The 16,913-nt window shown below is 35.0% G+C and overlaps 1 protein-coding gene across 1 annotated transcript in view; it reads right to left on the minus strand.

The window, feature by feature from the left end:
• RBM25 (RNA binding motif protein 25) overlaps positions 1–16,913 on the minus strand; it is a 50,473-nt gene that overhangs the window by 12,839 nt on the left and 20,721 nt on the right. The window contains exons 6-12 of the mRNA XM_068992018.1: positions 16,127–16,287; positions 10,277–10,462; positions 8,886–8,939; positions 8,549–8,632; positions 4,803–5,089; positions 2,828–3,050; positions 2,627–2,716 (exon numbers count right to left, since the gene is read on the minus strand). Of these exons, the coding sequence (XP_068848119.1) occupies positions 2,627–2,716; positions 2,828–3,050; positions 4,803–5,089; positions 8,549–8,632; positions 8,886–8,939; positions 10,277–10,462; positions 16,127–16,287 (1,085 nt within the window). The remainder of the gene's footprint in view (positions 1–2,626; positions 2,717–2,827; positions 3,051–4,802; positions 5,090–8,548; positions 8,633–8,885; positions 8,940–10,276; positions 10,463–16,126; positions 16,288–16,913) is intronic.

The raw sequence follows: 16,913 nt of genomic DNA on the forward strand, positions 1-16,913 counted from the left end.
AAAATCTTTTATTCTTGAAAGCAAATCAGGGCTTCCCTCATGGTCCAGTGATTAAGAACCTGCCTTGCAATACATAGGACATAGATTTAATTCCTGGTCCAGGAAGATCCCACATACCATGGAGCAATGAAGTCCAGGCACAACAACAAAGACCCAGCACAGCCAAAAATAATTAAAAATAAGTAAAATTTTTTTAAAAAGCAAATCAGATTTAGAACTTATCTATGAAATGGAAACCAGAGTATGCTACAAAATTTTCCCTATATATTATAATCTTCATAGTAATTTTTTTCTAATGAAACCTGAGCACACCAAGAAACAAAACTAAAAGTTATCTTACTGAATTTGTTAACTGGACAAGAATATTTTACACTTTCATTTACAGGAAGATGATGGTACAAATAGTAGTTTTTATGAAATGAAGGATTAAAATTTTAAATCATGTTTATATATCAATGTAAAGGTAATGCCAGACTGAGTACACAAAACATGAAAGTATAGAAACTTCTTGCTCTTATTTTTGGAATTTTAAATACAACTACTATTATATTTCACAGAAATATTATTTAATCATTATATAGATATAAAAATATTTTAAAGTTAGTATTTATAATCTACATCTCTACTATATTAACAGCTTTTATGTGTGCGTGCTAAGTCGCTTCAGTCATGTCTGACTCTGTGACCCTATGGACGGACTGTAGCCTGCCAACTCCTCTGTCTATGGGGATTCTCCAGTCAAGTGGGTTGCCAAGCCTTCCTCCAGGGAATCTTCCCCACCCAGGATGGAGCCCTCGTCTCTTACATCTTCTGCATTGGCAGGTGGGTTCTTTACCACTAGCGCCACCAGGGAAGCCCAACAACTATTATATCTATATGAAAAGCAGATGTAGATTCCTGTCTACAAATGTTATCACTGTAAAGACTACCCCCTCAACATCCACACACAGACACACACACAAAAACTTCCCCAATCTAACCATCTATTCATGACCAACTCCTTCCCACAGACAAAATTAATCACTTTCTCTGTACTCCCCTCCCAAAATATTGTAAACACACTTTTATCATACCTCAAAACAGTCACGCACACAGTGCAGTAACTACTTCATCTCTCTGACAATACTATCCAATTGTTTAAAGAGTAAAAAGTATTAGTTATTCCTATACACCCAGGACCTAACACAAAATCTGCCAAATGAATGCAAGTAGACTGCCAGGTAGTGATGACCATATTTACAAATATCTAGATGAAACACAGGAAGATCCATAGGTATGTACTAAAATATTAACTTAAGTCACCTCTCATGAGGAATACAAACTTTCACTTTTTATACTACATACTTCTGTTCCTTGAACATTTTTCAAATTCCTTGAACATTTTTCAATTGACAAGTAACTACTTTCTAACTGGAGGTTTTTTTAAGCTTCCCCCCCAAAAATTACTAATTTAGGAAACCTTTCTCTAGAAAGACAGGTTTCAGATTTGCTTATAGGAAATGGAATCACTTCTTAAAAGTATTTTGTCTTTTACTATATTATTCTCTATTTCTAACCTAAGGGTTAAGAACAAATTATAGAATGGGAGCTACAATCCAGGGAAATCAAAATCACTTTAAATAATTCTAGGACTTTAAAAGATCTGCCATCCAGAAAAGCCATACTATCTAATTGCTGTATGCACCCCTTTGGTTACTTACAAAAATTCCATCTATGTCTCATGTTCAAAAGCTATTTGAAGAAGGTTCCTAACTTTAATGATGTTTTTGGGAGAATAGACTCCAAACTGGAGATAAAGAAACTTTCATGAATCTCTGGCAAAGACAGAACATATGGAACATACTATAGAAGCAAATACTATGATAAAATATATTCTCTTTTTATCATTTTACTTCATTACCCTATGCCAATTGCTTCACTATTAGCTTATCAAATAGTGTAAATGCAAAAAAGAATTGCATTATTCATTATTATTATAATTCATTATTATTATAATGTAGTTAGAAGGAAGGATAATATAGTAACATAAGGAAAAACAATAACTCATAAGTGCTATATACTGAAGTCAGTACTTTTGATTTCTAAAAACAGATCTTCTCGTAAGACTGTTTCCTTCACCCAAATATACTACACCGATAAGAGTATCAAAGCCTCTAAAACCCTCTTCAAATTAAAAAATGCTGCAGATGTTTAATCAAAGAAAGTTCTATAAATCCTCATTTTATACATTATTCTATAACAGGTTTACTTTGACAATATGCCAAATGATAATTTAGTTTATAGGAGGCCAAAATGTGAAAAACAGGAAGAAAAGGAGGCGAGAGGGAGACTCAAGGGGAAGGGGAAATATGTATAGCAATGGTTAATTCATGTTGATGTATGACAGAAATCAAACCAATATTGTAAAGCAATCAATCAATTAAAAATAAATATTTTAAAAAAGAATAGGAGGAAGAAACATCTTGGTGTACTGAAACTGTCTCAACTTCACTTGAAATATTATTTATATTGGAGCTCAGGTTTTTTGATGAGAGATGATACTTTTTAATTATAAAGTCACTTCTACTTAAATGATTTGATCTGATTTTTATCTGAAAAACCACTTATTTTTAAACAAGAAAATTACCATTTCTCTTCTTCTTTCTTCTTCTCTTTCAGCCTCTTTTTCATATTCTCGGGTTTTCTTTCGTTCTCTGATTTCCCAATTCTTAAGGCGCTAAAAAGAGAAATTGTCAAAAGTTTTAAAAATGTATACAGAAGGTTCTGAAATTTTTGACTAACCTACTAAGTACCAACTTTTATAAATAAAAGCATTCCCTCAATTTACCTCTTGATAGGCAGCCTCTTTCTCTCGGAGCTTTCTTTCAAGTTTCCTTCGTTCATATGCATCTTCTTCATCTTCTTCTCGATCTCGCTTCTTGTCCTTCTCTCGCTCACGCTCCCGTTCCCTTTCTCGCTCTCTCTCTCGTTCACGTTCCCGTTCTCGTTCCCGTTCTCTCTCTCTTTCTCTTTCCCTCTCCCGTTCCCTTTCACGATCTCTGCTCTTTTCTCTACATAAAAGATTGTAAAAATCTGTCAGTATCCTCTGTTTTCTTTTAGAAACCAAGAGAAAGGAGGACAATATGAAATAAGACACAAACAAGCCAGAATTTAGCATTTGGTTTCTGCAGAATTGTAAACTCCTCATACAAGCCAGAAAGACACAGAATATAATTCTAGCCCCAAATTCTGAACTGCATTCTAAACTCGATGTTAACGCTTATCAGCATCTCAGAAAACAAACAAAAAAATCCGGAATAAGAAAAATACTAAGGGCCGATGAACATGATACAAGATAGTCAACTTCAGCAGTGATCAAGCCAATACTGACAATGGCAACGGTGTGAAGCAAACAGCACTCTGGCATGCTGCATGCATAAACCAGAACTACAGCTAACTCTTGAACAACACTGGTTTGAGTTGTACAGGTCCACTTATATATGGGGCCTTCCCAGGTGGCTGAGTGTCTGAGAATCCACCTACCAATGCCAGAGTCACAGAAGACTCGGGTTCTATCCTTGGGTCAGCAAGTATTTCTGCTGGGATAATCCCGAGGACAAAGCAGCCTGGTGGGCTACAGTCCATGGAGTCACCAAGAATCACACACGACTGAGCAGCTGAGCATGCACATACATATTTACAAGTGGTATTTTCTCAGCCATAGGTACTACAGCACTACACAATCCGAGGTGGGTCAAGTCCATGGACAGAGAACCACAGACACAAAAACTGTATACAGATGGCCATCTATAAGTTATACTCAGATTTCTGACTGCACAGAGTTGATACTCCTAACCTCAGCATTGTTCAAGGGTTAACTATACATCTTTCAGCAGTAAAAAGTTCTCATGCATTTAATTCAGAGGGATAAAACCGAACGGCAGATCTGTGATGCCATGGATTCTAATCAAATACAAATACATGTATATATGAAACAATATACCTTAGTAAAAGTATTAAACCATTTTATACATGTATAAAACCATGATTTTATACATGTCAAATCTTAACAGTGTTTATTCAAGAGAATGATGGCTATTCCAGGGGAGGAAGGAATTTAATGCCCACAACAGATTAAAAAGCACTGAATTTCAGTAACTGGTGGACCTCGTTTCAGCTACAATTAAGTGGAATATCTCAACAAAGTAATGTATATATGAAAACTAGCTTGGGAAAAAAGTGAACTTTCCTCTCTTCCTTTTTTCTGCTGCTTCCTTCTGCTCACTCCCTTCTCTTTGTTCATTTTTGCTCTCCCTCATTCCTGAAGAATTGGAGATGACAGCCCATAGGAAATCTATATAATGATGAGAAAATTTTAAATAAAACAAAAGTGAAATCACTAGGAACCATCAAGAAAAGACTAACTTGTCTGGGAGGTAAGGTGTGACCAACCAGTGGTTTATGGGACCAAATAAACACCAGGAACTAAAAGCAGCGCAACTAGAGCTGATTTTCCGCGCAGGAGACCTCAGTTAGTGCCTAAAAACAGCGCCCATTGACCAAGGGAATCACGCCTATTCAAACACTGGGAGAACGACTGGTGTATGCTAGATCTGAGTAAAAACTGGCTTCACACAGAAACTAATCCAAAGTTGAAAACTGTTAGTTTAACCAATATTTCACACGTGTGTGAGACAGCAAGCCAGGCATGCTCTGTGGCCCATGAAATTCTCTCATCATCACATCAATGTAAGTGGCCCCAATGTACTAACCTGTGATTCTATTAAAGCTATCAGGCACACAGTAACTTCATACAGCCTTACCTTGATCGACTCCGATCCTTGTTCCGATCTGAGCTCCGTTCTCGATCGCGGTCCCGATCTCGCTCTCGATCCCGGTCTCGATCTCTCTCTTTCGTCCGGTCACGATCCCTATCCCGTTCTCGTTCCCGCTCCCGTTCCTTCTCCTTTTCTCGTTCACGTTCTCTTTCCCTTTCTCGTTCCCGTTCTCGCCTTTCTCGTTCCCTTTCACGCTCCCTCTCTCTTTCTCTCCGTTCTTTCTCAATTTCCTGTCTTTCTTTTTCCTTTTTGCCTTTCTCTTCTTCCAGTTTCTAGAAACCAACAAAAGTACTTTTAGAGTTAGCTCTCTAGCCCCAATATTCAGACTCTTCCCGGCGCAATGCCCAATACTGGGAACAATAACAAAACCAAACCACTGGTACTTCAACATTAAATACTAGAGGTTTTACTTGACAAATTAAACTGAAGCAATCACAAGCCTAGACAGATTTCGTGCAAAACCATATACTCTACATAGACCAGGAATCTCCAATCTTGGATGCTGGGAGATTGTGTCAAGTGTGGCTGACCACTCAATGACTTATGTAACAATTAAAATGACTGTGAGGAATGTGATGGTTTGAAATAATTTCTAGAAATACAATCACTTAGCTAACATGTAATTCTTCCCATTATGAATTTCTTTAAATCAGTGGGATAACTATTGCTAACTATAACCCCAGACATTACCTAAGGATTATTAGTTGAGTGTTTCGAAGGGGAAGGTGGGGGAAGAGAGTAAGGTCATTGGAATGCAACTAGTCTTCTGCCCTCTGATTTGCCCACCCTCCAAAAGACAATGTGAATTCAGCCATTATCTGCCCTATCACGTATGGAAACATTTACTCCCACCATTACAAGATGGACAGCCCACCAAATACAAAAAGTGAAAATCACTCACTTCAAGCAGAAAGGTACATAATCATAGTATTTTAATTTAATAAGATTAATTTCTGGCTTAATTTTAAAGCAATATATTTATACCAATTATGCCTATAAGACAATGAAATATATTAACAGTGATAAATCCATCCTTGGAAGGAATGATTGCATATTAACTTACAGATGCTGTGCTAGGACATGGATCGCCAACACTGGATTAACCTTGCCTATAAGCTATGCTTCTGGGAGGAAGAGCAAGTACATGGTTCACAAATAAACCAAATAACAAAGTCAGACCAAGTTTGTACCCTGACAAGATTACCAGTGTACCACAGTTTCTACACAAACTCAGGGGAAAAAAAAAACCCAAACAGGGAAAACAAAACAAAAACAAAACACATTCTTCCTCTGTTTTCATGTTTAGTGTCACAGAAATGAAATTTAAATTACAACAATAAAATGTGCATTTTTTTCTTTTCTCAGTCATGTAAAGCATTTAGAACAACTTTAAAAAAGCAATCTTACCTGTTATACTCTTTTTCTCTCGCTCATGGATCAGAGAACTGACAGAGGTTTATGAAAGAAAAGCTAATGCATGAGAAATCAATATATTCAGCTGTGGTGCCAGTCTATATCAAAATGGAATGGAGGCAAAGCCAATACTGAATACATTGAAATTACAAAGAGAAGAGAAAAGAAATGGCAGAAAGAGGACAGAAACTGTAAGCTATTTAAATGGGCAAATTCTAATTTCGGAAACAGTTATCTGATGAAATTTTTAAAATGTATCATAAAATGAGGCTATACTATATGAAACTTACCTCAGTATCATACACTTAAAAGAAATTTGTTTATTTCTGAGATACTTACAGATTATTTTAGCTCTTCCAATAATAATTTTTTTAGTAGATTCCCTCAATTTGTTCTATTTTTGCTTAATCACTATACCTTACTTCTGAAATGTATAGTCCCATTTAATTAAATAATAATTTGTTTCAGAACTCATTTCAAAAGTTTTCTTCTAAGTAAATGAAAAAGTGAGTGAATCTGGTCCATACTAAACACAACTCTAAAAGATTTTATAATATATATCCAGTAAGTAGATACACATACACACATATATATATATTTTTTTAACACAAAGACTGGAGAAAGAAAAAATGAAGTGAATCTAAAAAGATTTAAGAAAGTAGTGAAATAATGAAGAAGAAAGGACAGAAAAAAAAAAACATAAATCTTACCTTATTCTCTCTTCAGACTCGTCCGTGCTGTAAATGGACGCCCCCTGCCACGCTGATACCCTGACAGTCTGTGGTTATTTAATAAACTCATACCAAAACATGCAAAGGTTCACTGAGCTCAATTTTTGTTACTGGAGTTTCAAATATCCCTTTTAACCATACCACCCAATAAAAAGAACGGCTTTTCTTTTTCACTTTGATTTTATTTTTAAAGCACATTTTGGAAATTCAAAACATTCTCTCCCCACAGTGAAATAAGTGTAAGGCAGTCAAAGGCCTGACAGCTTCTCAAACTCTGAAGCAAATATCTTTGCAATCGATTTTTTAAAACATTATTTCTTCATACTTTACCAGTGACATGACAGGATTTAACAAAGAACAACAAAAGGGGGGCAAACCACACACACACACTGTATACCGCTTTCAAGCTTACACAGACCCCGAATTTGAGTACTGAACCTAATATACCTCTAAAATGACTTCCCACAGACTAACTTTTTAACTCTAAATTGGGAAATCTACATTTGTGCTTTTAGACATACTGAATTCCTGAAAAAGTCCTGTGTTATGTGAGCTAAGGCTCAGCATCAGGATAATGTGTTCAGCAGCATTGATTCTATGACATTAACTGTCAATAAGGGATTTTGAAAGCTATAAGAAAAACATAAGATTAAATAAAATAAAAAATGAACACTTAACATCTCACTGAGTTAAAGGTCACTCAATCTTAGGCGTAAGAACCAGTAACATCTTATTATCTCCAGCATCAAAATACATTTCATGCAGTGTTTGCATTTCACTGTCCATAAGCATCACCTTCAATACCAGCGAACATTCACAGATGCACTGTCATTGAGAGAAGCTTTCAATAGGCAAAATTCATGAGTGGGATTTACTAAGCATAAATATCCATTTCCAAGCCAGTTACCCCTTTGCATATTTTTCTGAGGGGGCATCCATAAATATAATAAAAAACAGAAGCTCATACTTACATCCTATTCCTTGTTACTTTCCAAGCTGAGTTTCATCTTGCATTAGTCACCATATGATCTCTATCATAATGGTGGGGGTCAATGAATAGATTAGCTTTATGGGAATTTACAGTTCTTCCATGCATCTAAAATTTGGTAAGTCTGGTAACCACTGACCTACTGTTTAAAATCTCCCCCTCTCAACTTAAATCTATACAAATATAATCTTAAATTTTAATCTCAGCTCTAAAGAAAAGGTTTTCCTAAGATTAAGTTAAATAACTGCCCCCAGAAATACACTACAGTGTATGTTATTCTGCTGCCCCCTTGAATTGTTTAAATCTGTCCTTGATGTTTATGTTGAAATCTAAAAATAAAACTAGCTTTTATTCATATTAAAGTGAGATGACTGCAGAGTAGTCAGTAACTGAGAAATCTACATACAATATGCCAAGGACTACTCTAATATGGCACTGGTCTTCTGTTTCTTTGTTTCTATCTAAGTATAAATTAAACCTAGACAAAAAAGCATTTAAAATCATATTCTACTGTAAGGTTGATTTTTTTTCTTTGTATGTTTGCTTTGGATTCTGTAAAAAGTCTAGATTGGTATCAAGTGAAAAAACAAGAATACTACCTTGTGTGTGTCTCTGAATTTGCTGATCTCTCGAGATATCAGGTCTCTCTTGTCTTCTTCCATTTCTATAGCATTTATATCCTCCTAAAAAACAAGGGGGACAGGTAGGAATGCATAAAGATCAATCTATATTGATACGAATAGAAATTAAAGGCTAGATATTCTGTACAGGCTTTATAAAACACAGGAGTAAATTAAAAAGACCTTATATAGTAACAAATCTAAGTTAAATAGTAAAGAAGACAAGAATCACACATCTGGCAAGTAGCAGTAAACATTGTTTTTTCAATTTATTCATTTTAGTTGGAGGCTTATTACTTTACAGATGTAAACGAACCTTAGTGATGAGTGGATAAGGGATCAGTGGGGCCACGGGAAATCTGCGGAAGATCTGCGGAAAAATCCACAAAGATTAAAACAAACAGTTCATATGACTCTGAAAAACAATTTTCTATATGTTTACACTATAAGCAATGTCAGATTTCTGTAACACTTTCTTCATTTTAAATTACTTGATAACAAAAGAAATTTCACTCAATCTATCACCTACCACTTCCACTCCTTCCAACACCCCCAACCAGGGGAATAAGGAGGATCTCAGACTAGCAATGTGAGACTTTATTCATCCTTTCCAAGAGAGAGGAAACAATCAAAACAACAAAGTTTACCCAATAATTCTTGCCACAGAGCAGAATTTTTGACTCTCTCACCTCAAACCATTTCAAATGAAGGTGTCTAGATACTTTTTCCTTTGCCATTAAAGGGGAAAGAGGAAGAACAAACTCTACAGGTCTCTATTACCCTATACCGGATGGACTCTTACCAATTTCATTTCCAATGACTGGCACTTCACTAGACAGCTTTTTATGGCCACAGAAGCAAGAAGCAGCCAAATAATAAAAATGCATCTGATGTATCAGAAAGAAAGCTGACAATGGCTTAATAAGGCAATGAAATCCAGAACAGTATGAACTGTGAAAATGCCTTGATATTAATTCACAATGTTTACAGTACTACTTTTCCAGGGCATATACAATCCATTCATATAATATACCTCCAATATGTTTACAGAACTCTCCCCATAATTTCTATTAAGTATATCCAAATGAAAGTAAGCAAGAAAATCAAACATTTTCTTTCAACCTGCACTCCTTACTGTTCAATTAGCTTAGACTGACAAAAGTGGGTGATAATACAATACTGGAGAGGAATTTTCATCTGTGTTGGTCTTTCATAGTACTCCATTTATAAGGCCAACAGCATTACTGCTGATGGAGTGAAATGAAACGTGGTTTATAAGGAAAAGTGGCTTAGAAATTTGAAAATGGGTTAAAATCCTCAGTGAACAAGATCTGGTATCCCGATTGGAGCAGAGAAAAATAATTAGGGAGTAAGGCAAAACAAGGCCAGCTCTTCTGTGGCAAAAGGGGGAAAAAAAAACTTTACTCCTTAATATTAATTTCTATCCCTCACTCAAGTTTGTCCTTCCCCCCCCTTACTTAATGAATCCACAAACACAAGCTTCCATGTCACTGCATTTCAAAAATGTAAAAACAGGAATGTTTTTGGTTTTAAAAAAAAGGAAGATAAAACATGGTCAAATTAGCCTTAACAGTATATTGTTATAAATGCCAGTCATTCTATCTTCCCCTCATAAGTTGGAATGTAATGAAAGCATAAATGTAAATTATAGAAATGATTCTGCTGGCATAAATCAGTAACACATACGTCCTCCTTCTTTTCCTTCTTCTTCTTCCTGGGGTGAGAGTCAGATTCTTGTGAGGGGGCATTGAGCTCACTGGAGTATTCCCGTATTAAAACTTCAATGGCCCCTTTGATCATCTGATCTCTTCTCTTTGTTTCTTCATCTAAGGCTTCTTCGTCATCATTAGTGACAGTTTCTGGCCTGGCATTCTTAAAAAAAAAAAAACAACAAGGCAGATTCAGGAGATGGGAAAGGCGGAGGGTGGGGGGAGCGGGGGGCGGGGGGAATCAAACAAGAAAATCAGAATCATTCAAAACAAGTTAGTACACAACACAAACAAACATGTTTTCTCCAAAACATCTCTGTAGTCCTATTAAATGCAGACTTAGCTTTACTACCAACTTCACAAAACTAAACTGTATTTGTTTTACATTTTTTTCCTTAGATATACTGTACTCTAGCATTTTCTTTTCTTTGGTCCCTTGATATCTAACATTCTGATCCCTAACTAGCAACAGAAAGACTGAATCACAGGGTTAGCATACTACACATCTGAAAAGCTTTCACAATTTTTCAGATCCTCTTTCTCAATACTTGCACAAGTTAATGATATTTACTGAGTAACTCATTCTAGTGTTGAAAACTTAATTTCGCTGAAAAAGCAAAATACAATTTTATGTACCTATGATAGCCACCATTTTAAATAAACAAAAACAGGGACTTCCCTGGCAGTCCCGTGGTTAAGATTCAATGCTCCCATTGCAGGGGATGCATGTTCAATTCCTGGTCAGGGAACTAAGAACCCATATGCTTTGGGGTGCAGCCAAAACAAAACAAAAGTAAACATAATAATATATTTATAGTATATAATATAATAAATATATAAAATATATTTATAAAATAAAATATATAAAAATATATAAAGTAAAAAATATATAAAACAATAACCAAAAACATATGTACGTTAAACAAATAAAACTATATACAATAAAGGCTATACATAACAAAACATAAACATTAGGAAGACCAGGAGCTGAAATGATGGCTTCTCTTTTCCCCCTCTGCTTTCTGCGATGTGGGCATACCATTTAAAAAACTCATATAACTAAAAAGGAATCAACTCTAAATATGAGCATCTTTCTCCCCATGACTTGTGAACGTAACATAAAGAAAAATAAAAACAAATTCATATTGTACTACTTCTCACAAATAAGTGCCAGACTATGGGGCTGGGGTGAAGCGGCTGGGTCACAAGGCTTGTGGGAATCTTGTTTCCTAAATCACAGACTAAACCCAAGCCCCCTCAGCAGTGAAAGGGCACTGTTTTAACCACTGGACCACCAGGGAATTCTTTCCCAAGACTTACTATTTTTTAAATGAAGTCTAAATGGTTACCTGTGTCCATGTGGGAAAAAAATGACTGGTTTCCATTATCCTACTGTTCTTATTTCTGTTTTATTTTAAAGCTCCTAGTTAAGTAATTAATCCAAGTTCAAATGACAAAATTTAGAGAATGACCTCAAACTCCAGACAATTTCATTACCCTCTTCTCTTCTTAAAACTTGGAAAGGAGGAAAAGTATGACAAAGAAGCAACAAAAAAGTATGACAAAGAAAATAAAAATTTATGTATACAAAAAGCTTTTGTAACTTTAAACTACATACATACTTGGTAAACATTTATTGTGCAAATTTTCAGATACAAACAAGAATTCTGCTTTTCTGGACAAATGCTGGCTCTTGGTCACAATGCTTTGAACTCTCTTCAAGATGAGTGTCATGCCTTGTGGCTCCTTCACGTAACTGAGCCGTGATTTCATAACCACGAGCATTCTGAAAGCTATCCCCAATGGATACTTCTTCAGCATGCATTTATTTCTTAATTTGCTCAAATTATTGAGTTTACTATATGCAAGACACTAAGTTAGATGGTTAAAAATTCAAAATTAAAGAAATAACTTTCCCTTAAGTATCTAACAATATAAGAAAAGGAAGAAGGACAACAGACACAGATATAGGTTATGATACAGATAATGTTTATGTAAGTCCTTAAATGTGGTAACTGACCATTCTTGAGTTCCTTACTTCCTCAAACCTGCTTCTTCATCTAATTTTCTTACAGCCAACTATCTACTTGGCATCTTGGATAAAGATACAATGCTTTAACCAAGGAGAGTAACTGAACTGTTTATATTATTTACCAAATTATTTTCATAATAAAGAAAATTGTAAACTAAATTGTAAACTAAAATTTGGTGATATGGTCCTCTCTTATTCTAAATCAATGATATATAACAATAAGGTTTTTATGCAGCTTTCATTAAAATCCCTTCAGCAATACTCTGCTTCTTCAAAAGTTTTAAAAGGAAAAGAATTAAACCACCAGTAACCTGTCACTGAAACCTCAGGTCCTGAAGAAACATACAACTATTTTTATCAACCCTCAGCTGTTGAGATCTAAATTCTTTATTATGAAAATAAACCTCATGAGACAAAGTCCAATCTGTCTTTAGCATTTTACCTACATTCTCCATTTCTTTCCATGAACCCTCTACATCTCCATGCTCTTTTAAACATAAGGATAGAGGTGGAGTTACAAATCCAAAGCCTCATTCATCTAAAAATATTCACAGCCCCTAAATTCCCTACCACCACGCATCCTAAGCTAAGACTTAAATATTAATATAGCTAAACATAAGTAAAGCATTTGGAATGAACTAGTTCACACTACATTACAAATGACTACCACCCCTTGATCTATAGAGAAAATGTACATTTTTTAGAAGAAAAGCTTATGAGCCCCATCTCTTAAGCAATTGTTAATGTAAGTAAAACAAAAATGACAATGTATGTCTTGGGAGGAAAAGTTAATTTCAGTTTCAACTTAAACTCTACTTCTGGGTCCTGAACCACAGACAATTTCCTGACTTCATTTTTTCTTCCACTTCAGAAACAGAAAGCATACTGAGCAACAAAAAGTGAAGGGTTCAGCAGTGCAGTAATGAACAAAAGGATCAGAGAAATAGACTGAATATCTGAGATGTCTACATGTCCCAACTATTCGGCTCTTTCCAGAGAAATTAAAAGCTTTTATAGTAAAGCTCCTAGTTGGAGAGTTAGGTAAAAACTCCACTTGGCTCACTCTTTGGCACTGACCTCTAGAGTCCAAAACAAGAACTTTGGGAACTAAGCAAATGTAGAGCTCTTTCTTTTGAAAAAATGTAGGTTCCACCACACTCACACTAATTTCCAGAGAAAAATGTGAGGTGTTCCTACCTGCAGTATCTGATCTGTCCTCAATTAAAAAACATAAAGTAGGCAGCTCTTTCCAAAGGATATTTGTATTTTCAATACGTGAAGTCAATTTTGAATGTGTGGTAAACAAGCACTATTTCTAATGATTAAGCAGATATCTCTAGTCCTAAACCGCTACTACTGAACAAGAGGTAAAACAACAGGACAAGGACTAAGATCAGTGTTGCTACCTCAAATGAAATAATTCTACTAGAGGTAAAAAAGTTCTTTCTACAGAGTCTGCAAAATCTAAATAAAAGCTTTTAATAGCACTACTAATCAAGGCACATAATTCCTGTTAAAATTCTGGATCAGGAAAAACATCTTTCTAGACAAATTCGTGGTTCTTTTTTAAATCAGAGAACTATACAACTAATCGTGTTCTTTCTTCTGCCTGGGAATCAGGAAAATGGATGAGGTACCACACATGTTTCTCAGTGTCTCATTCTCATATCCTCTACTTCAAATCACTATTTTCTAAATTTCTCTAACAAATCAACAATAAAAGGTAAAGAACAAATACATCTTCACATTTACCCTGAAAAATCATGACAATGTATTTACTTGTTCGAAAAAAAATTTTTATCTGATAGAATTATTCGTCTTCATTCTACTAGTATTGTTGAGTAAAACTGATAACTCTGCAAAACTATGCCATGTTTGTCTTACGACTTCAATACCTCTGGAAACCATGCCAAATGCACCCAGAAGTCAGGTCTGCTAATTTTTTTAATTTCATTTTATCCGAAATAACTGCTCCATTTTTCTTAGAAGTAGCTTCAACTCCATTCTTGAGGAAAAATATAAACAGGTATCAATTGTGATTCCTCTTACTAACAGTGATTACAAAATGAAGTCACGCAATTACACATTTCCTCATTTATATAAACACACAGTGAAGTGATTGACTTTATGATCAGAGCACACCATCTGCAAATGCCACAATTTAAACCACCTCACAAATGACCAAGCAGAGTACAATAATGAGTCCAGGTGAATTACATAAAAAACTTTGAAAGCATTGCATCCATGCTTTATTTTAAATATGAATTCCAGCAAGGAAAATCTAAGACCGTTGGCTTTCTTAAGGTTTTAGGGGTACGACAGACAATAGTGCTGATATGAAATAAAATACAATTTCTCTGGAGTGTAAATTGTATTAATTCCTTATACAGCTAGGTAAAGACAGTAAAGATGATCAGGTGAGCAACATAAATCCAACGGTTACAATAAATGTTCACTCCATTCTCATCACAGGCTAGAAAGACTCTGACCCAGGTTCTGTGGAGGTACAAGATGAAAAAACAGTCTGTGAACTTATTGCCCTACCTTATCATCAGTGAATGTAGGATATGAGAACGAAAACAGGGGATAAGAAGGTATGAGAGTGATACAAACAAAATACACTACAAAGCAGACTGACATACCAGTAAAATCCTGCTTTATATAAAAAGAAAGGATTTAATTCTGCCTGAGAGGAATCAAGGGTAGGACTCATGATAGTTACATGAATCAAGCAACATTTAAACTAAATGTGGATAGAATTTCAACAGGGAGCTAGGATGGGCAACAAGGACATCAAACCACAAAGGAGTTTGTAGGAATATATGACTGACACATGGAAGGGAATTGATGGAGAAAGCCAGAAAGGTAGATGGGAGCAAGGTTAGGATGCCATGATAAGAATATAGGCTTCATACTTTGAGAAATTCAAAATCATTAAAGATGTATGAGCAAGGGGTTGACATAATTACACTCAATGTCTTATACCTTAGAGAAAAATGCCTGGAAGAATATGCAACAAAAATGTCTATGGTGGTTACTAATGATGATAGAATTATGGGTTGTATTTAACATCTTCTTTAGAGGTTGTTCTGCTTTTATGAATACAACGTTTTTGTAAACAAGGGAGTGACAGAATTAAGAAAGCTACTTCCATTTTGAATAACAGTTAAAAGCCTCAACAGACCAAAAAGGCTGTTATGTTTTTATAGAGATAGAGAGGTAATAATGAATCTACTCTGGATTCATTCAGCTTGATATGTCAAAAGGAACTAGGAAGGGAAGACAAGGAAATATACACTAAGGCTTTAGCTATTTTTCGCTTTGTTGAGAGAGAGTAGTAATGTATATATTACAACACAACATACAAAAATTTCCTTTACAGTAGCTTCATTTAAGAGAGCCACCACCTGATACAAGTAATGAGACTTATTTTAATTCATTTCAGAACCTGTATCCTTCTAAAGGGCAACTAATAAAAGTTTTGTAGGTTGAAATATATTCTGTACTTACTTACAAAGCTGTCTTAATGAATTAGCTCTGTTTGGAATAGTCTGTACCAGTGTTTTCTCTGGCAAGTTAACCTTGTCCAGCCTCCCTTACTACCTTCATCCCAACCTGGAACAAGCAAACCAACAGTCATCTACCCACTATGGGTAGATAAAAGACTTAAAATAACTATATATAAAACACACTCTTGATGATCTTGTGAAGCCCTGTATTAGATTCATTCATAATGAGAAGCATTTACACTGAAAAAGCACAGCTGGCCTTCAGAAGACAATATAGAAAACATACCCCATTAGAAGCTTTCTTCTTTGCTTTCCATTCATCTAGCTGTGCCTTTGTCTTTGCGTCAACTTTAACAAGTAGCTTCTTCTCTCCAATCTGCAGGTCATGCAATAACCTGAGTGCACGGAGCGTAGATTCCGGTTCCTTATACTCACAGAATCCAAAGGCTAGCAAAGGATACAAAGAATTTAATAAGATATCAAAACAATTATGAAAGATGAAAAATATTTATGGAAAACTGAAATCATTAGAGACCAAAGCATTATAATGCAAAGATTATTTCATCACTCCTTCTTTTCCTTCAATTGCCTTTGACACGGATTTCTCTTTTAAAGAGAAAAAAAAATGGGAAAGGAAGAAAAATTCTCATCAGGCAAAATGCTACTTATTAAAACTGCTAAAAAAATACTCAGCAAAACAGCATATTTCATGATTAATTCTTTTAATTATTTCATGGATTCATTCCATCCTCAATTTCCTCAACAGCTACAGAGAGGCCAAGAAGGCTGCTTGAACCTAAATACAGCACTTTTCAGTTCAGAGATGTTAAACTACAAAAGTACTGATCTTTTATTCTATTTACTAGTCTAATTTTTCTGTCTGTTTCATTTTAATAGCTAGTCTCATTATTTTCATGATTTTTAATAAACAGATAATAAAACAAAATTAAATTTAAAAGAGCAAATATTGAAAATAGAATTTAACAAATGAATCCAAATATGTTTACACTTAGTGATACAACTACACATTGAGTGATTTTAAAACAGAAAATTTGACCATACACTTAAATGGG

The sequence above is a fragment of the Capricornis sumatraensis genome, chromosome 2 (assembly GCF_032405125.1).
Source record: "Capricornis sumatraensis isolate serow.1 chromosome 2, serow.2, whole genome shotgun sequence".
Classification (NCBI taxonomy): Eukaryota; Metazoa; Chordata; class Mammalia; order Artiodactyla; family Bovidae; genus Capricornis; species Capricornis sumatraensis.